The following is a 16,398-nucleotide window of genomic DNA, read 5'->3' as shown; positions in this document are numbered from 1 at the left end:
CAGCTGGAGCCGTGTTGTCCCCCCGCCCCTCCAAAAAGGCTGGGGAGGTCGCCCCGCTCTGCGCCCCCCGTGGTCGACGCCAACTTTTGGGGGAACTCATGGCGAATCCGTTCTCGGTGCCGCCTCAGCGCTCCGAGGTGCTGAAGGCAGTGAGGGGGCAATGTGCGAGGGCAGTGCGTGCTGTGTCCGTGCCCCGGGATCCCTCAGTGCCCCGGGTCCCCTCCCTCTGCCGGCTCCCCGGGATCTCTCGGTGCCCCGAGATCCCTCCCTCTCCCGGCTCCCCGGGATCCCTCAGTGCCCCGGGTCCCCTCCCTCTGCCGGCTCCCCGGGATCTGTCAGTGCCCGGGTCCCCTCCCTCTCCCGGCTCCCCGGTGCCCCGGGATCTGTCAGTGCCCGGGTCCCCTCCCTCTCCCGGCTCCCCGGGGTCCCGGGATCCCTCAGTGCCCCGGGTCCCCTCCCTCTCCCGGCTCCCCGGTGCCCCGGGATCTGTCAGTGCCCTGGGTCCCCTCCCTCTCCCGCCTCCCCGGTGTCCCGGGATCCCTCAGTGCCCCGGGTCCCCTCCCTCTCCCGGCTCCCCGGCTCCCCGGGATCCCTCAGTGCCCCGGGTCCCCTCCCTTCCCCGCCTCCCCGGCTCCCCGGGCTGTCCCCGCCCCGGAAGGCGCCGCGGCTCCAATCGGCGGGCCGGTTGCTGCGCGGTGCGGGTGACATTGGGCTCGGCCATGGTGGTGGCGGCGCTGGGCCGGGCGGCGGGGCGGCTGCTGCGGGCCGGGGCCGCCGTGCCCGGGCGGCGGCGGTGAGCGGGGCGGGCCGGGCGGCGGGGCGGAACGGGGCCGGGGCCGGGGCCGGCGGGGCCCGGAGTGAAGCGGGGCCGTGCTGTGTTGCAGCGCGGGCGGCGGGGTGCACATCCCGCCGCGCTACCGGCAGTTCCCGGAGCTGACGCGGGCGCAAGTGATTCGAGGCGAGGTGCTGAGCGGCTTCATGTGGTTCTGGATCCTCTGGCAGTTCTGGCACAACTCGGAAATGGTGCTGGTGAGGCCGGCGCGGCGGCCGGGGGCGGGGGGCGCGGGCCGGGCCCCGGCCGGGCTGTGACCAGCCTCTCTCCCAGGGACACTTCCCGTATCCCGACCCTTCGGCCTGGACGGACGAGGAGCTCGGCATCCCTCCGGACGATGAGGAATAGCTGCACACCGGTACGGCTCCCGTCGCCCCTCACACGGCCCCGGGCTCCGTGCCCGGCTGGTCCCGCTGCAGGGGCCCAGGGACACTGCCCAGGGGAAACCTGCACAATCTCTGCATTGCTCACTTCACACACCCGTCTGGGTTGCCTGAGACCAAGTAGCTCCGTTTTGGCGATATAAACCTGCACTGTAACAACCGAGTTTGTTATGAGTTCTAGCTTACCTGGTACCAGTTCTAAATTATTTTCTTCGTGCTGTTCTATAGACCCAGCCTTATCTAACTTCGAAGACAGGCTCTGTTTCTAGAGATCTGTCCATATGTCCCCTTAAACGTTTGCAGCTTTTGTTTGTTTCCAGTTCTTTAATTACCAAATCTTTTTATAGCTGTTGTGTCACACATCACAGCTTTATACCAAAATCTTCAACTACTGGTAAAAGCAGTATTGAGGAGGTCCTTCTGCTCTGCATGGTGGAAAAAAGATGAGTGAAAAGGTTCTCAGGTTTTTCTTCTGTTACTTTCAGGTTCCTGGAACTAACTGGGGCCCCTGGAACCAAATCTTTGGCTCCTGGGTCCTTATGTCAATAAAACTGTAAACAAAATCTAAGCTGAACTGTACTTTTTCTATTTTAAGTAGAATTTTTGGAAAATGACCATGACAGCTTTGAAGTTGTGGTACTTGAGTACATATAAGCTTCTGTAGTGCCTGCTTGATGGAGAACATGTTTGCTCCAAGAAATAAGGTCCATGAGTGCAGGGCAGGTAACAGTCTTATCAATAAAGGCACTGCCAAATAACAAATGAAGAGGTGAGGGGAAATTGCCATAGAAGCAGGAGAATTTACCCAGAAGAGAACCCAGAGCAGTTGGTGCCAGGCTTTTCCGAGGATGAAGGAGAATTCCCTTGGGTATATCAAAGTTCAGAACAAAAAAGGTAAAAATGTGTAAAAAGGGCTCAGCACAGCAGTCAAGGAGGCAGTGATCCAGCTTAAGGAAGATGAAGAGAGAGGGATTACATTGCAGGAGGCCCTTGGTTTTATTTTCTTCCTACTCCTTCCCTTCCAGAGTTATACCCCTAAAGTAACTTTTTCACTCCCCTTAACCACCTGAGTTGCACCCCTCCAGCTTCATGGAGAGGAGTCATGCATGACACAATAAACAGTCTCCTTCAGACTTTTCCATGCAGTCAATCTTTATTATAGCAGTATTCTCATATTCACATCAAGTACATAGAACTTTTTGCCTTTCATATAATACAGAGTTCTTTAAATAACTTTACACTGAAATAGTTTTATTCAATCTGAATTCAGCTATCAAATTTTAATATGTTTTAAGTCTCCATGCTCTCTAACCAAACTGGACAATATTTCCCATTGTACAAATTTACATGAGAAAAACTCTGAAGTACAAATGAAGGGACAACAAAAGTAAAGGGAGAAGGAACAAACAAGAAAAATAAGTTGTATTGGCAATTACAGGGGAAACTTGAGAAGGAACAAAGGGGAGTTGCCATGACCTACGTAACAGGAAACCAAAAATAAACATTTTGTTATGAATTTAAAAATAAATACAAGTTTCAAAACAATTACTCCATTGTAGATTTTAAAAAGCAGCTATGGAAATCTACTAACACAATGGGTTGTTTTTTTTAAGTAACCAGACTGGACCTTCTACTTTGCAGTCATAAGCCCCTTGCAAACCTCTGGTGGTCAAAAAAAAAAAAAAAAAAAAAAGAACACAGCTGAAAGGAATGTGTTAGCACAGAGTATAAAGTGGTGGGACATACATTTCATTGCACTAAGGAACAAACAAACAAATCAGATCTGTATATAAATTTCCCTTTCCTCTCCTTACTACGTACTTTGCCTCTCATAAACAAGCCTCTGTATTATGAGGTAATGCCATTGTCTTGACTATATATAAAAATAATAAAGTTTAAAGGATATAGATCTGGGTATCTATAAACTTTAAACAAGCCAGTCCTCCTACTCCCCCAGAGGGTCCAACCAGTGAGTGCTACCCCTTCTGTCACTGCTCAATGCATCGTGCTCTCCTGGGAAGCTCAGGAGACCTGTGCCCCTTTCCTAATCTAGGAAAAGCAGCCTGTGCTCAAGTAAGAAAGAGAGACAGTGCAAGTAATGCACAACAGGTTACACACACCTACACCTGCTCCTGCAAAACAAGGCAGAGTCACAGAAGGCAACAGTGGCCAGCCTGCATGTGTTGGGGCAGGGAGAGAGGGATCCCATTAGGCAGCTGACGGCTGATTGCTTTTGCAATTGCTCAAGGATAATGTCACTGCCCAGCCCGGGGCACCCTTCACTACACCCTGGTGAGCTGGGGAGGAGGGTTACACCTGGAAGGGAGGGCCAGGAGGAGCTCTGCCCTTGGAGTCAGGATGACCACAGAGCACACGGGCTGGCTTGTGCATCCCAGGCAGTGGCACACCCTGCTCTAGTGGCACAGGGCAGTACTGGATCCCAAGATCTCAAGAGTAGGAATGAAGTAGGGGGTAGGACTTACCCCAATCCCAACAAGGAGATCAGAACAGCAATGTTAATTTGGGTTGCCAACACATGCAAGTTGGCCACTGTCAGGTTTCTGTCAGTTGAGAAGTGTGGAGAGGGGGAGGAAGGGGAGGCAGGTAGGACACAAGGCTCATGAAAGAATGATGTGCTTTTTTTTTTTTTGGTTGATTTTTTTTTTTTTTGTATTTTTTTTCCCCCTAAAAGGTTCACAGCTTTGAATAAAAAAGCACATTTATTGCACTTACACTTTATTTTAGACAGAGTTAATTTAAATTATGCCCTCACAACCCCCCACCATCCCCAAATAACCCAACACCCAAGTTTGGTCCATTTTTCCCCCTAGATCAAACATCCTTGCCCAGATGATGGGCTTCATTTCTTCTCCTAATGTTCCACTGAACTCCCAAACACACAGATGGATTTTCTCTTCAACAAGGGTGAACACACAAATGCAACACAGAATGCTATTTATGAAAACAAAACCTGACCATTTTCCAAACTCAAATAAACAACCAAAAAAGAAAACAGTTATTTTTTGTGGTTTACTTGCTCAAAAGTAAGTATCACACAAGGCTTATTCTAAAGTACAGCTGCTGCAAACATGACAAACTAGACAAAATGACCAGACAGGCCACTGTTGGCTCTTGAGGAGGCTGGGTGAGCTAAACACACTGCTGCTGGATGCTATGAAACAAATATTAGGTAGTTTAGAAGTCACTAAATGAAACAAAAAAGACAAAACAAACCCAAAAAGAAAAGAAAACAAAAAAACAAGAGATAAAATAACCATCACATGTACTTCTAGTGCAGAATTTGGGCTAGGTAGAAGGATTCCAGATAGTTCCTGGAACATAAGTAAAATTTTCATACTTTGTTTTCTAAAAGAACAAACCCAAATTAAAATTGGTCTGGTATTTCATATGAACTGTGCATTTAGACATAACTTCATAAGTTACAGTTATGCCAAAAGTCCTGCCCCAGGGAAGAAAAGGAAAAGATCTGAAAAAGCACTAATATCCAAACCCATTATTTTGTCCTTCATGGACAGGTAGGTTCAATATGACACTGATATGTAGGTGCTGCCAGAAGTCTACATAACCAGTCTGAAATTTGAACAAATTAAATTCTCACCTACTGGCTGTCCCTCAGCTGACAAGACACCTACCATCTCCCACAGTTAATGTGCAACACCAGATGTGATCACTGAACAGCAACTGCAAGAGGCCCAGGGAAGAACTGAGGGAACCTGCTGACATTCCAGAAACAAAACTTACTGCATCTTCTGGGACAAGGAACTAATTGTATGGCCTGATATATGTGAACCCTGGTGACATGAGAGCTAGCCATCAGTTTCTCCTCATCTAGCTCTCATTCTTTACCTACCATCTCATTCTGCTATGAGAGTGTAACTTTAACAAGATCCCTGTGTCCTTGGAAGGGGAGGAGGGCTTGCCTGGTTTTAAGTTAAATGAACCTCATTACCTGTTGACAGAGCAGATTTCAAGCAGCAGGTTTACTGTAACTGAATTCAGTGTCCTTTAATTCTTAGCTTTGAAATGCTAGTAAGTATTCTGGGGAATGCTCTCAGCCCTCCTTACTCCTTCACAGGAGTTGACCAATTCCCAACTACCTACCTACAGGGATATCTATATACAAAACCACTGCAGCAGATGTAAACCAAAGACACTGCTCTAGTTACAAAGCACCTGGTTTACATTCTGTTGTACTTTTTAAGGTTGCAAAGGCACATGATCATTTGGCGAACTACAAAAACTGTTTTGAGGGATCCCTATGTAAACCATTGAACAGAGGGTCTTGGTAGCTCTCTCCTCAAACAAAAGAGAGAAATTGTTTTTCATCTGAATTCACTCTTGGTGTAGTCAGTATTCTGCAGCTTTTAAAGCTTTCTCCTTCCACAGGTTCATAGTTACTGCTGTCATGGTGCTGATTTAGTAGCTTCTGTGTTAGCATCTTTGAAACTTAAATGCAAACTTTTTCATTTTAACAACCTGGCTCTGCCCTTCTAATAGTTTATTAAGAATCACAGGTCATTATGTAAGCATCCTAGAATATGCTGAGTTGGAAGGGACCCACAAGGGTCAAAGTCCAACTCCTGGCCCTGCACAGGGCACCCCAAGAATAAAACCTTACCCCATGTGCCTGAGAGCATTGTCCAAATGCTTCCTAAGCTCTGTCAGGCTTGGTGCTGTGACCACTGCCCTGGGGAGCCTGTCCCAGTGTCTGATCACCCTCTGGATGAAGAACCTTTTCCTGATACCCAACCTAAACATCCCCTGATGCAACTTCAGGCCATTCCCCTGGGTCCTATCACTGTCACACAAAGCAGTGTCTGCCCCTCCTCTTTCCCTCATGAGGAAGCTGTACCTGCTGTGAGGTCACCCCTCAGTCTCCTCCAGGCTGAGCACACCAAGAGACCTCAGCTGCTGCTCATACAGCTTCCCCTCCACACCCTTCACCATCCTCATGGCCCTCCTCTGGACACTCTCTAATAGCTTATTACTAATAGTCTAATAGTAGGAGTCTTTCTTACACTGTGGCACCCAAAACTGTCCCCAGCACTCGAGGTGAGGTCACCTCATTGCAGAGCAGAGCAGGACAATCCCTCCCTTGCCTGGCTGATGCTGTCCCTGATGCACCCCAGGACAGGGATGTTCCTCCTGGCTGCCAGGGAACTGTTGGCTCATGTTCAACTTGCCATGGACCAGGATCCCCAGGTCTGTTTGTGCTCTCCAGCCTCTCATCCCTCCCTATGCACACAACCAGGGTTACCCACCCTGTGCAGAATCCAGCACTTGCCCTTGCTAAACTTCACATGGTGGGTATGGAGTTGGTATGAAGTAATGAAGCAGAGAAGAAAGGTATTTCAAATGCATGCCAAAACAAACACCAAGTGCAAATGCACAGTAACAAGGCTGCAGTAAACAAAGCTTATGAAACAAACTTTTATGAAAAATGCCTCACAGAAAATCAGAACACTCAGCACCTTCACAGTGATGCCCTAAGAGCCCACTCATGCAGCTGCTTTTTACCTTGACTGTACCTAGAAGCTTTCCCTGTCCCACTGTGCTCCTGGTGGTACATTTTAGCAACAGAGGACACCTTGTTGTCCAGTACACCAGTACTATGAAGAGTTTGTACTACACATCCACAGTCAAGAAGGGAATGAAATCTAGAGGCTGCAAAAGTGTGAAATGTCTACATGCTCCTTCCCTAAATTTATTTAAATCCCTCCAGATATCAAAGCTTCAATTTGTACTTGTTTGTGAGGTGTCTGGGGATCTGGCTTTCCTCAGCCTTCTGTAAAATGCTGGATGCATTTACACCACCAGGCAAACACAGAATAAAAACTTTTTGTGCCTGATCTTAGGGTACTTTTTCCCCCAGTTTGGGCATTTATGGAAAGTCATGGTATTTATCAACAATCAGAATTTCACTCATTTTACATCACAAAGGCCAAATTCTGCTTCTAATGAGCACATACTAATCCAAGTAATGCCAAGACACCATGGTAAAATGGCAGTGTTTGTTCTCAAACATTCTACATCAGCTGCTAGAGCATTCAAGTACAAGAAAAGACTATTTTAGGTAAGCATAAAAAGCAGAAGTGGATTCATTTAATGACCTGCATGAGTTTAGGAAAAAAAAAACAAAAACAAAAAAAAAACCAACAAAAACTAGAGGTAATTGTATCTAGGGCTATGTAGAACTTAACTAACAGAACTTACTTTCAAAGTAATCTAGCCTCTGTATTCCTGCCTTTTGGTTTGAGCTCCACCATGATGTTGCAGTTCTGGCAAATATGCCAGGGGAAACAACCACATACAGAGCAGGAAGGTGTAATAGGAAACAGGCCTCTGTTACCTGTATGGAAAAGGAAAGGCAGAGGGAAGGTCTGTGCCTGGTTGATAAAAGCATTAATAGCTGGGCCTGGATACTGGTACTTTTGCAAATGATTATGAAGTACAAGATACTACAGAGCTAAAAGAAGCAGTGTGACTCTGCAGGTGTTTGTCCCAACATGTGCACATGAATTATGTACTCACATTTCCATACCATGGCATGTGCCTCTGGTTGGGACACCATGAAGAAGCTTAAGGAATTTGGGGTAACATGGCATCAATGTATTGGTCATTTCAGTTTACTTCCTTCATCCCTCTGCTACAGAGAGCACTCATGTCTCATCTATTCTTGTTTTCCCATTCACTAAACATCTAGAGGGCATCTTTAAGACTGGTTCTGACGGCATGCAAGACATCCAGAAAAACTCCTGAAGGAAAAGATAAAACCAAAAGTAATCCAAATTATTTACAAACACATTTCTTCTGAAGTTTTGCATGAGCATTACCTGGGAACTCTTACAGAAAAACACACATTACTACAGCTATCTGGAGGGAAACAAACAAGAAAACCAGTAGAAATGCATCCTGAAAGGACTTCTCTAAACAGCAGCCAAACAACTTGCACATTCCTCAAGGAAAAAAAAACAAAAACAAAACAACAAAACCAGAAACAAAAAAAGAAAAACAAAACTACAAACAAACAAATCCCTATTAAAAAACCCCCAGAGATCATGTGTTACTTATAAAGTGCTTTGCATGGACAAGGATAGCAATTTTCCTTGTGCTTTTCCTATGGGCTCAAGAAGCATATTGTAGATTAATGGGTAATGAATCTTCACCAAATTCATTTAAAGCAAAGACAGAATGAAGTTCCTAACAGAGACTCTCTGACCAGCATGACTTTGTGGAAGGAAATGGGAGCTTTTAACAAGCTCTGTGAAACAAATGAGTGTTGAACCACCTGTCCATACTTGCTCTGTTAACAGCTTCTTTTGAGAGAACCTTTACCTCAGCAGCCCTGACATGTACAAATGGAACCACAGCCCACAAGGGGGCTGGAGCCAAGCACAGGGTGAAAGGAGCAGCAGTGACTCCTTCCCCCTCTAGGAGCCTGTATCTGGTAAATGCTCTCACCTGCCTGCTGCCACCACAGCCCCAGGCTCCCTCCACCCCTCAGCTCTGGCCCCAGATGATCACCAGGGAGCACTCTGCACACCACTGCTCTGCATCAGCTTCTCCACACTGCAAAGTGGCTATTGCTACCTTTAAAATTCCTGCCAATCTCACTAAGGAAAAAAACCTTACAGCATCTGAAGACCCACAGTAGACAAGAAAAAAATTTGTGCTTTTTTTTTTCCTTCGTTTTTAAAATGTGTCCTGTACACAAAATCAATTCTGTTCATGTACCAACATGAATCACTTCATTCTTGTAGTGACTATTAAGTCATTCACTATTGCTAACTTGCTAATGTTTGTGGAATTAATAAGAATACACAGTATTTCAGTTTTAATTCCCACTTCAGATCAGTCCGGTCCCTACAGTCCCAGTAAATATTTACTGACAAATGTAACAGACTACCAGCAACACTGCAATATTCCAGGGTATTAAAAGCACCTTCTACTTCCCATGTGCTTTTCTCCCTTCACCTGGGAGCAACCTTCTGCAGACAGGAACAGTCCAATTTTCCCCAGGGAGGGAAGGACAGCACCCTCACTCACATCCACATTTAGCATGGACACCACATTCACACACATTTAACTCCTTCATTTATTTGTTATAATTTTCTTCAGCACTCCCCTCCTCCTCCCAAGCAAGAACCTCCCTGCTACAGGAAGGGTCAGTTCTCCTGCCTCACCTGGAGTGGTACAGGGCTGATACCAATCAAATTCTGGAAACTTCTGTCTGAGCTTGAGCTTCTTTCCAGTGTGGTCTGCCTTGCCTCTGTACAAATAATTTACAGGTAATACCACATACCAGAGAACTCTGCAAGCAGATCACAGCACGAGATATTCTACTAGAGGTAAATGATGTGCAGAACTCGATGAGTTGTTTTCCCTGACTGGGTAACATGTCAAAAAGCCACTAATCATTTGAAAACCAGGACTGGAGGACAGGAAAACAAAGCACTCTAATGGAAACACCGCCACCTTCATCCTAGTTTGCAAAGTGTACAGGAGGGGAAGACAAAGAGGAGGGAAGAGTGCCAGGGAGGAAAGCAATGAGAGGAGGAGCAGTCAGTGTGGATCCAGCAAGTACCGCTTTGTTTTGATCTAACAACTTGCCATTGGAACAAGATGCTCCACATTTACACACATACTTATCAGAGGACGTTTAGTTAACAGGATAAAAATCCTTTAAAAAAAGCTCTTGAAAGTACCAAAACATAATTTTTGGAATGTCTAATTCTAGGGGGGGATTGTATTTGTATTCAATTCAACCTGAGAACTTTTTTCCTCATTTATGAAAACATTACATATTGGTAAGGTACCTGGCATTAACCTGCACCCTCGTTTAAAATAAAACTTTTAAAGTAGGTACATACACCATTCACAGTCTGTATCAGGATTTCTACAGACTTTAGATGCAGCAGTAGCATCTCTGATAAATACATTGTATCATATGATACAAAAAAAATAAAAGAGAGGACAATCTCGCTACATTTTTTTTAAACTTCAGTTTGTTGCTGGACCAACAAAAGAAGGATCGACCTAACCCTTCAAAAAGATGTTGTATATGCACACACCAAGACAATACTGGAAAAGGAAAAGGATGGTGGTTGTTGTTTGTTCTTTTTAAGAAGTGGTAAAGTAAATCTGAAAAAAAGGTGTGGCAGCATCCCCTTTTCCTTCAGAATAACATTTCCAGCTCCCACTGCCCCACACTTTAATTCTAAAGGAATAAACCCCAGTGACACAGACAGCTTGAGGTGTCTGACACTGCAATACAGTGAAAAGGGGATACTGCCCACAGGTACACCAGGAAACAAACAGGATCAGAATGGAGAATGAGTCACTGCAATGAGCACTCATCAGACGTTCAGCCTCTGATGGTTACACTGTTAGAGGAGGAAGCCGTGGCAGACCATCCAAAGCAAATCTCCTGAACTGCAGCAGCAGCAGCTCCATCCCCTGCGCCCAGCACCACAGTCACACCACGAGTGCCCTCTCCTCTCTCCTGGCAATGATGCCAACGGCCCAGGCAGCCACTGCAGCTCTCCAAATGCACGTGCTGGTTTGTGTTGAAGGAGAAACACTGGCAGCAGAGGATTCTGGTTCCCAAAAAGGTACTTTTTCCCATTGTGTTGGACTGGTGGTTCCATTCTGCTCCACTTTTTAAGCTTATGGATATCTTTTCTAGATTACTTTAGGTTTTGTGGAGCAGAATGGAGTTTTGATGTTAAGAAACTGTAGGAACACAAGACTTAAATAACAGAGTGGGTGCTGCCATGGTGCTGTGGCTACTTGAACGCTGCAAATTCTCCTGTAGAGGGAGGACAAGAGCTTGGTTTAAAAAGGTGATTTCAGTTACTAGACTAGTTGAACATCAGACTGAATATAAAAGATGTTAAAAAATGCAAACTGTTAAAATTAAAGCACAAGAGAATACACAGTGAGAGAACATTGAATACAGACCCAGCATATTTAACCAACAAAGGATTTCTTGAAAGCAAGCCATACCCATTATTCCCAAGAAGGTGAAAGTTCAAGCAAAGTCTAATTCATCATGCATTTGAAAATTAAATGTGTCAGCTTAATTTTACTTTAAATTGCTTATTGCACATATGTCCTCCTGAGAAGCACCAGTTCAATAAATGCATCCAACTGCAGTTCTGTTGTAAAACTACTTGAATAACAAAGAGATGAGACATCCATTACCCTTTAAAGACTATATACAGTAAAGTGCCTGAATAGAAAACCAGTGTTACAGAGTGTTAGGATTTGGTTTAGAGATCAACTTAGCAACCCACTGACAGAAATAAAAGAATGGAGAGAATGTCTACTCAATCCCATACTAGAAATCAGGCCTCACTAACAGGGAGCATAACAAATAAAGCAATTCCATACTTCCTTCAGAATTATGGAATAAAAAATAATTATATGCAGTGCTTTCACCCTGAAATCCTACATAATTCATTTAGTGTCACCATGCTGTGAGACAGACTTGTAGTCTCACTTCTGAGGGGATGCAACTATGGCACAGAGTAAAATTGCTGCCCAAAGTCTTTCAGGAGTTTGACTGAACAGAAGCTAAGTCTAAGATATTAATCTTCCTAATCTTATACTTTAGCAAGAAAAAATTTCCCACCCACAAAGAAATTGTATTCTATAGGACTTTTAGTGAGGGGTGTCTAATTAAGCATAATCAAAAGGATTCAGGAGAAAGAGCAAAGAAATATACATATAACTTCCTCATGTTGGGTTTCCTATGCATTTTGGGTTAGTTTATGCCACTTTCTTGACAGCACTTCTCAGAGCTCTCCTAATACTGAAAGAGTGATAAGCAGGCACAAGAGAGCCTTTGTTCTGTTCAACACAAGTGTTTTGAATGCCATTACACTCAAACAACTGCTCCCTATCTGGTGTCCTTCCATCTTTTCAAGAGTGACTGTATTGCTGGCTTTGTTTTTTTCTCAAGATTCTTATTCTGAATACTAGAAACAAAACAGAAACAGCCATGCAAATAGAATTCTAGGCTTATAGTGTTAATTCTGTGCAATGTCTTGCTCTACAAAAAGGAGAACCAAAAAGTTCTCTGCACTAGGAGGTGGAAGAAAAAGCATCTAAAGGCCTGTGAGGAACAGGTGACCCAGTTCTAAGGAATTTGAAGAAAGCAGGGAAAAAGGTCTCTGTCTCTCCTAGGAAATGAGAAGGGAGTACACCAGAAGTCCAAAGTAAGGGTGGCACAGAGAGCTGTGTCTTTACAGACTGTGGTGGCAGGCTTAAGTTATAACAACAATAGAATAAAAGCTTCATGATGGATCTAATTTTACTAGTTCTACCACCAGATGAAACTCTTGCTCTATATTGGATAATATTTTTCTTGCTTTTTTCTGCTACAGTTCACTGACCTCCCAACTCTCTTCACAGTATCTTCTAGAAACACCTCAAGTTTTGTACATGTTTTCTTTTAAGAGAAGGACAAAAAAGTCACAAGAATTGCCTGTGAGGCCAATTTTTAAGTGACATTTATGCTTAGCTACACTTTCAAAATATGCTCTATTTAATTTATTTTTCAGTCTGCCTTTCTAAACTGGTGATTAAGGACCAATTTATAAAAAAGGAGATTGTTCCCTCATTACTCATCTTGTCCTTCTGCCTATTTCTGGTAATAATTCAGATTTTAACAGTCATATAGGGATTTCATAAAAAAACCAGGGCCTTTAATTGGCAAAGAGCAATGGAAAAACAGGACCAGAAATAAAGAATTATCTGAGCTAGAATGGTAGCCTTAAAAAGGTAATTTTCAGACTTGCCTGCCATTTGAACAAAACCTTAACAAACATATTTTCTTTGACAAGCTAATGCTAAATCTCCCTTTCAAAATTCCAGTGTTAATCTGATCTCAAATCAATAGGAGACTAAAATAGGTAGCATGGTCATCTAATAAGGGGATTATGTTGGTTGAACACGTAGAAATTGCAGTTGCCAGTAACAGCTTTCCCTAGGTATAAGTGCATGGCTATACCCATCCACATCAAGCAATGAAACCACATGCTTAGCAACTTGCTACAATAAAAACCCCAGATATTTATATCCACTATGAGCCAGACATCTGAGGTGCTTTTTATCAAGCAGAACTGCAGATATTTGCTTTGACTGGAAGCAAAGCCACTTCTTTCCAAAGGACAGAGAACATCTGAAAGCACACACTTCTTAAAAACTCCTCTTAAAGTCAGCTACCAGTCTTTTCATGCTTATCTCATGCAGAGCAAGTGAAACTATTTTAAATGCACACTTTCAAAAAATCTGCACTAAAAAGATGATCAAGATCTTTCATGTTGCCTCCAAACAATGTAATAACAAAGGCATGTTCTGAGTGAACCTGCTGCCCCTGATTCCTGGAAGGATTTAAGATGCAGCTACAATTCTGTACTCTCACAAATTTGTAAGCTACCTGAATTCACAAGGTTACTAATGTATACACCTATCACCTTAACTGTTCCCCTTATCCTGGGGTAGGTGCCATGTTTCTCAGAAGAATCAGAAGGAGAAGAATGGTTCCCTTCCAGGACTGTGCCAGCCTTACCTACTGAAGCAGAGACTGATTTATCATAGGGACAAATCAGATTCCAACACCTTGCCTGGTTTGCATTCACAGACACAGGAAAAAAAAGGAGGTAGTTTTCTGTTGGATCTTGTGCTGATCTTCTGTATGGATACTATCCACTGGATAAGTAAAAATTTGGAATATATTGAAGGACCAAGATTTTGTTTCTGTACTGATATGTAGGGAAGTAAAATAAAAAAGCATCTCATTTAATATAAATTACTCCTTCAGAAAAGCCTACGATCCTACAGGCATGTTTTCTGAAGCAACAGGTATCTGTTTCTAAACAATACAGCTGAGCTGCACCTTTGAGAACTCAAATCCACAGGTGTAGTTAGGCACCTTCATCCCACAGATACTCCAAAATCCCACTGAAGCAGCATTAGCAGAAATGAGGCCTCTAAATGCCTCTCTGTCAGATAAAGTTAATGATCCACAAAGCAGCCTCCTTTTAGGCTTCATAAAATGTTTAGTGAGAAGCTAAAATCACATTATGGCCATGGAACCCAAAACACTCAGTAAGAACAGGTGACACAGGAAGAATGCACTGACCATACAGCAGGAAATGGGGCCAAATGTCTCTAAGGATGGCAGCACTTTCCCCCCCATAACTGTAGCTCTGATAGCACAGATGAACAATCTGTGAAAGAAGGATAACAATACTCCAAGGATAACTGGTTTGAGCTGATCTGGCAGACCTGAACAAGAATAAGCCTGGGCAGGGCAATGGTGATAGTTCTGCACTCCCTGTAACTCCCTGTGTGGGTGAGACTTTTCTGTGTGGGATGCTCCATTTCCAGATTCTGCAGGAAACCCAGTAGCATCCTCTTTGCTCTGTACTGAATACCACACCCCACAGCTTTGGAAACTTTCCTCATCACTGCTAAAACAGAAACACAAAATAAAGAATGAGAGAGGAAAATAACACTTAAGCTCTGTTTTCATTTCAAGATAAGCCTGCCAAAATGAGGTGAATCTACCAGGAAGATGGGAAATAGATTTTCTAAAACAATAAAAATTTTTGTCCTCTGTAACTATTTCTATAGAGAGAGATCTCAACAGCTAAATTTTCTTGAATAAGAAAAGGAGAAAAGTTAGTTCCCAAATTATTCCAACAGCAGAAGCCAAAAAGATCATTATAATCCATCCAGAAAATGTAAAAATTGCCTACATCTCTTCAAGCTCTCTAAATCTGCTTCCCATTTTAAAAGGCTCAGTTGCCAGATAGCAGTAAACCAAAACATTTTGGAATTCCTGATCTATTTCAAAATCATATTGCAAACATCAGGCAAACTTCTCCATGAGTGTGTAAATCAGAAGGCACCAGGAACACTCCTGGCCTTTCAAGTCCTAACAAGAGCAGCAATAGCTTGCTTCCAATGCAGAGTAATCTGTGAAAATTAACAGTTCAACAGTTTAAACCAAGTAAAACCACAGAACTCATATCAAAACATGCAAGAACACTGGCTGTACATCTTTTTTCATATCTGACATTAAAGACTGATACAACCTGAACCACTACTCTGATGCACTTGTTCCAGAGCAATGCTCCAGAGAAAAATACAGTTTCCAAAGTGAGCTGGCAGGTAAGGTGTCCAACGTTCCCAGTTAGATATCTAGTTCAACTGATTCACTTCTGCCAAGTCAAACTAGCAGCTTTTATGTGGAAGTGAAAAAATCAATTTGTCACTGAAGAGCAGCATGTTCAGTGCATTCTTAACAATATTAAAATAATTAACACCTTTCATCTTAACAAAATTTGTGTTATAACACTGACTTCCATGAACAAAACTGCTTTTTCAAATCTTCTTTTCCTATTATGGGTGTTAGCAGCATTTTTCCTCTGAAAGCATTTGGTCATGCTTGAGATTAAAATGCTTTTATAAATTTTGAAATCTGTACTAATTGAAGGCACCATTATCAGTAATAGCCTTGCAGCTTGGCAAAAGCAGATTCAGAATTTCTTCTGTGTTGCATTGTAACAGAACATTTGGAGATGGTGTAAACTATATCAGGTCAGAATACTTAGAGAAATACTTAGAGAAAAATTTAACATAAAAAACTCTTGACCCATTCACCACTCTTCTGCAGTAAGAGATATTCCCTAAACTGTACTAATTTAAGCTTCCACTTTCAAGATAAGAGTCACATGTTTTTCAGTCAGGGCTTTCTTTGGATTCTGTGTTGTATCTGCTCACTTCTGCTGATCACAATAAAGTTTTGACTGTGTTCAGCCTTGAAGCTAAGTTTATCTTTCCCACATGAATAAGCATTACTAAATGAAGACTCTAAAGCTTATTGCTCAAATATAATGACCTCAAATGAAGTAAAAAAAACCCCAAACCCCCAAAACAACAGACCAGCACAGCTTGAGTAGATTCAAATCAAATACACTCCTGAGTAGCTAATTCCAATCAATAAACTAGGCAAAAGTGACACCTGATGACCTTAAGAAGATCTTTGCTTGTTTTGAAGTAACTTTTCCCATGTCTCTTACATGACATTACAGTTCTCCTTGTGGCAGCTGTCCCCAGGGCTCTCATTACCAACACAGACTGTGCTGGGAA

The 16,398-nt window shown here is 43.3% G+C and overlaps 2 protein-coding genes across 2 annotated transcripts in view; one reads left to right on the top strand and one right to left on the bottom strand.

The window, feature by feature from the left end:
- Nucleotides 1–669: 669 nt before the first annotated feature.
- Nucleotides 670–1,783, top strand: NDUFB2 (NADH:ubiquinone oxidoreductase subunit B2). The gene is made up of 4 exons (XM_056511300.1): nt 670–793; nt 885–1,029; nt 1,106–1,190; nt 1,701–1,783. Exons 1-3 carry the CDS (start codon nt 720–722, stop codon nt 1,178–1,180), a joined length of 294 nt encoding a protein of 97 aa, XP_056367275.1. The 5' UTR covers nt 670–719; the 3' UTR covers nt 1,181–1,190; nt 1,701–1,783.
- Nucleotides 1,784–2,445: 662 nt separating this feature from the next.
- Nucleotides 2,446–16,398, bottom strand: part of BRAF (B-Raf proto-oncogene, serine/threonine kinase) — an 81,610-nt gene continuing 67,657 nt past the window's right edge. Inside the window, exon 19 of the mRNA XM_056511287.1 lies at nt 2,446–11,044. Coding sequence (XP_056367262.1) covers nt 11,022–11,044 — 23 coding nt within the window. The 3' untranslated portion in view covers nt 2,446–11,021. The remainder of the gene's footprint in view (nt 11,045–16,398) is intronic.

Source organism: Oenanthe melanoleuca, chromosome 1A (assembly GCF_029582105.1).
Source record: "Oenanthe melanoleuca isolate GR-GAL-2019-014 chromosome 1A, OMel1.0, whole genome shotgun sequence".
Classification (NCBI taxonomy): Eukaryota; Metazoa; Chordata; class Aves; order Passeriformes; family Muscicapidae; genus Oenanthe; species Oenanthe melanoleuca.
This window is presented reverse-complemented; position numbering and strand designations above follow the sequence as displayed.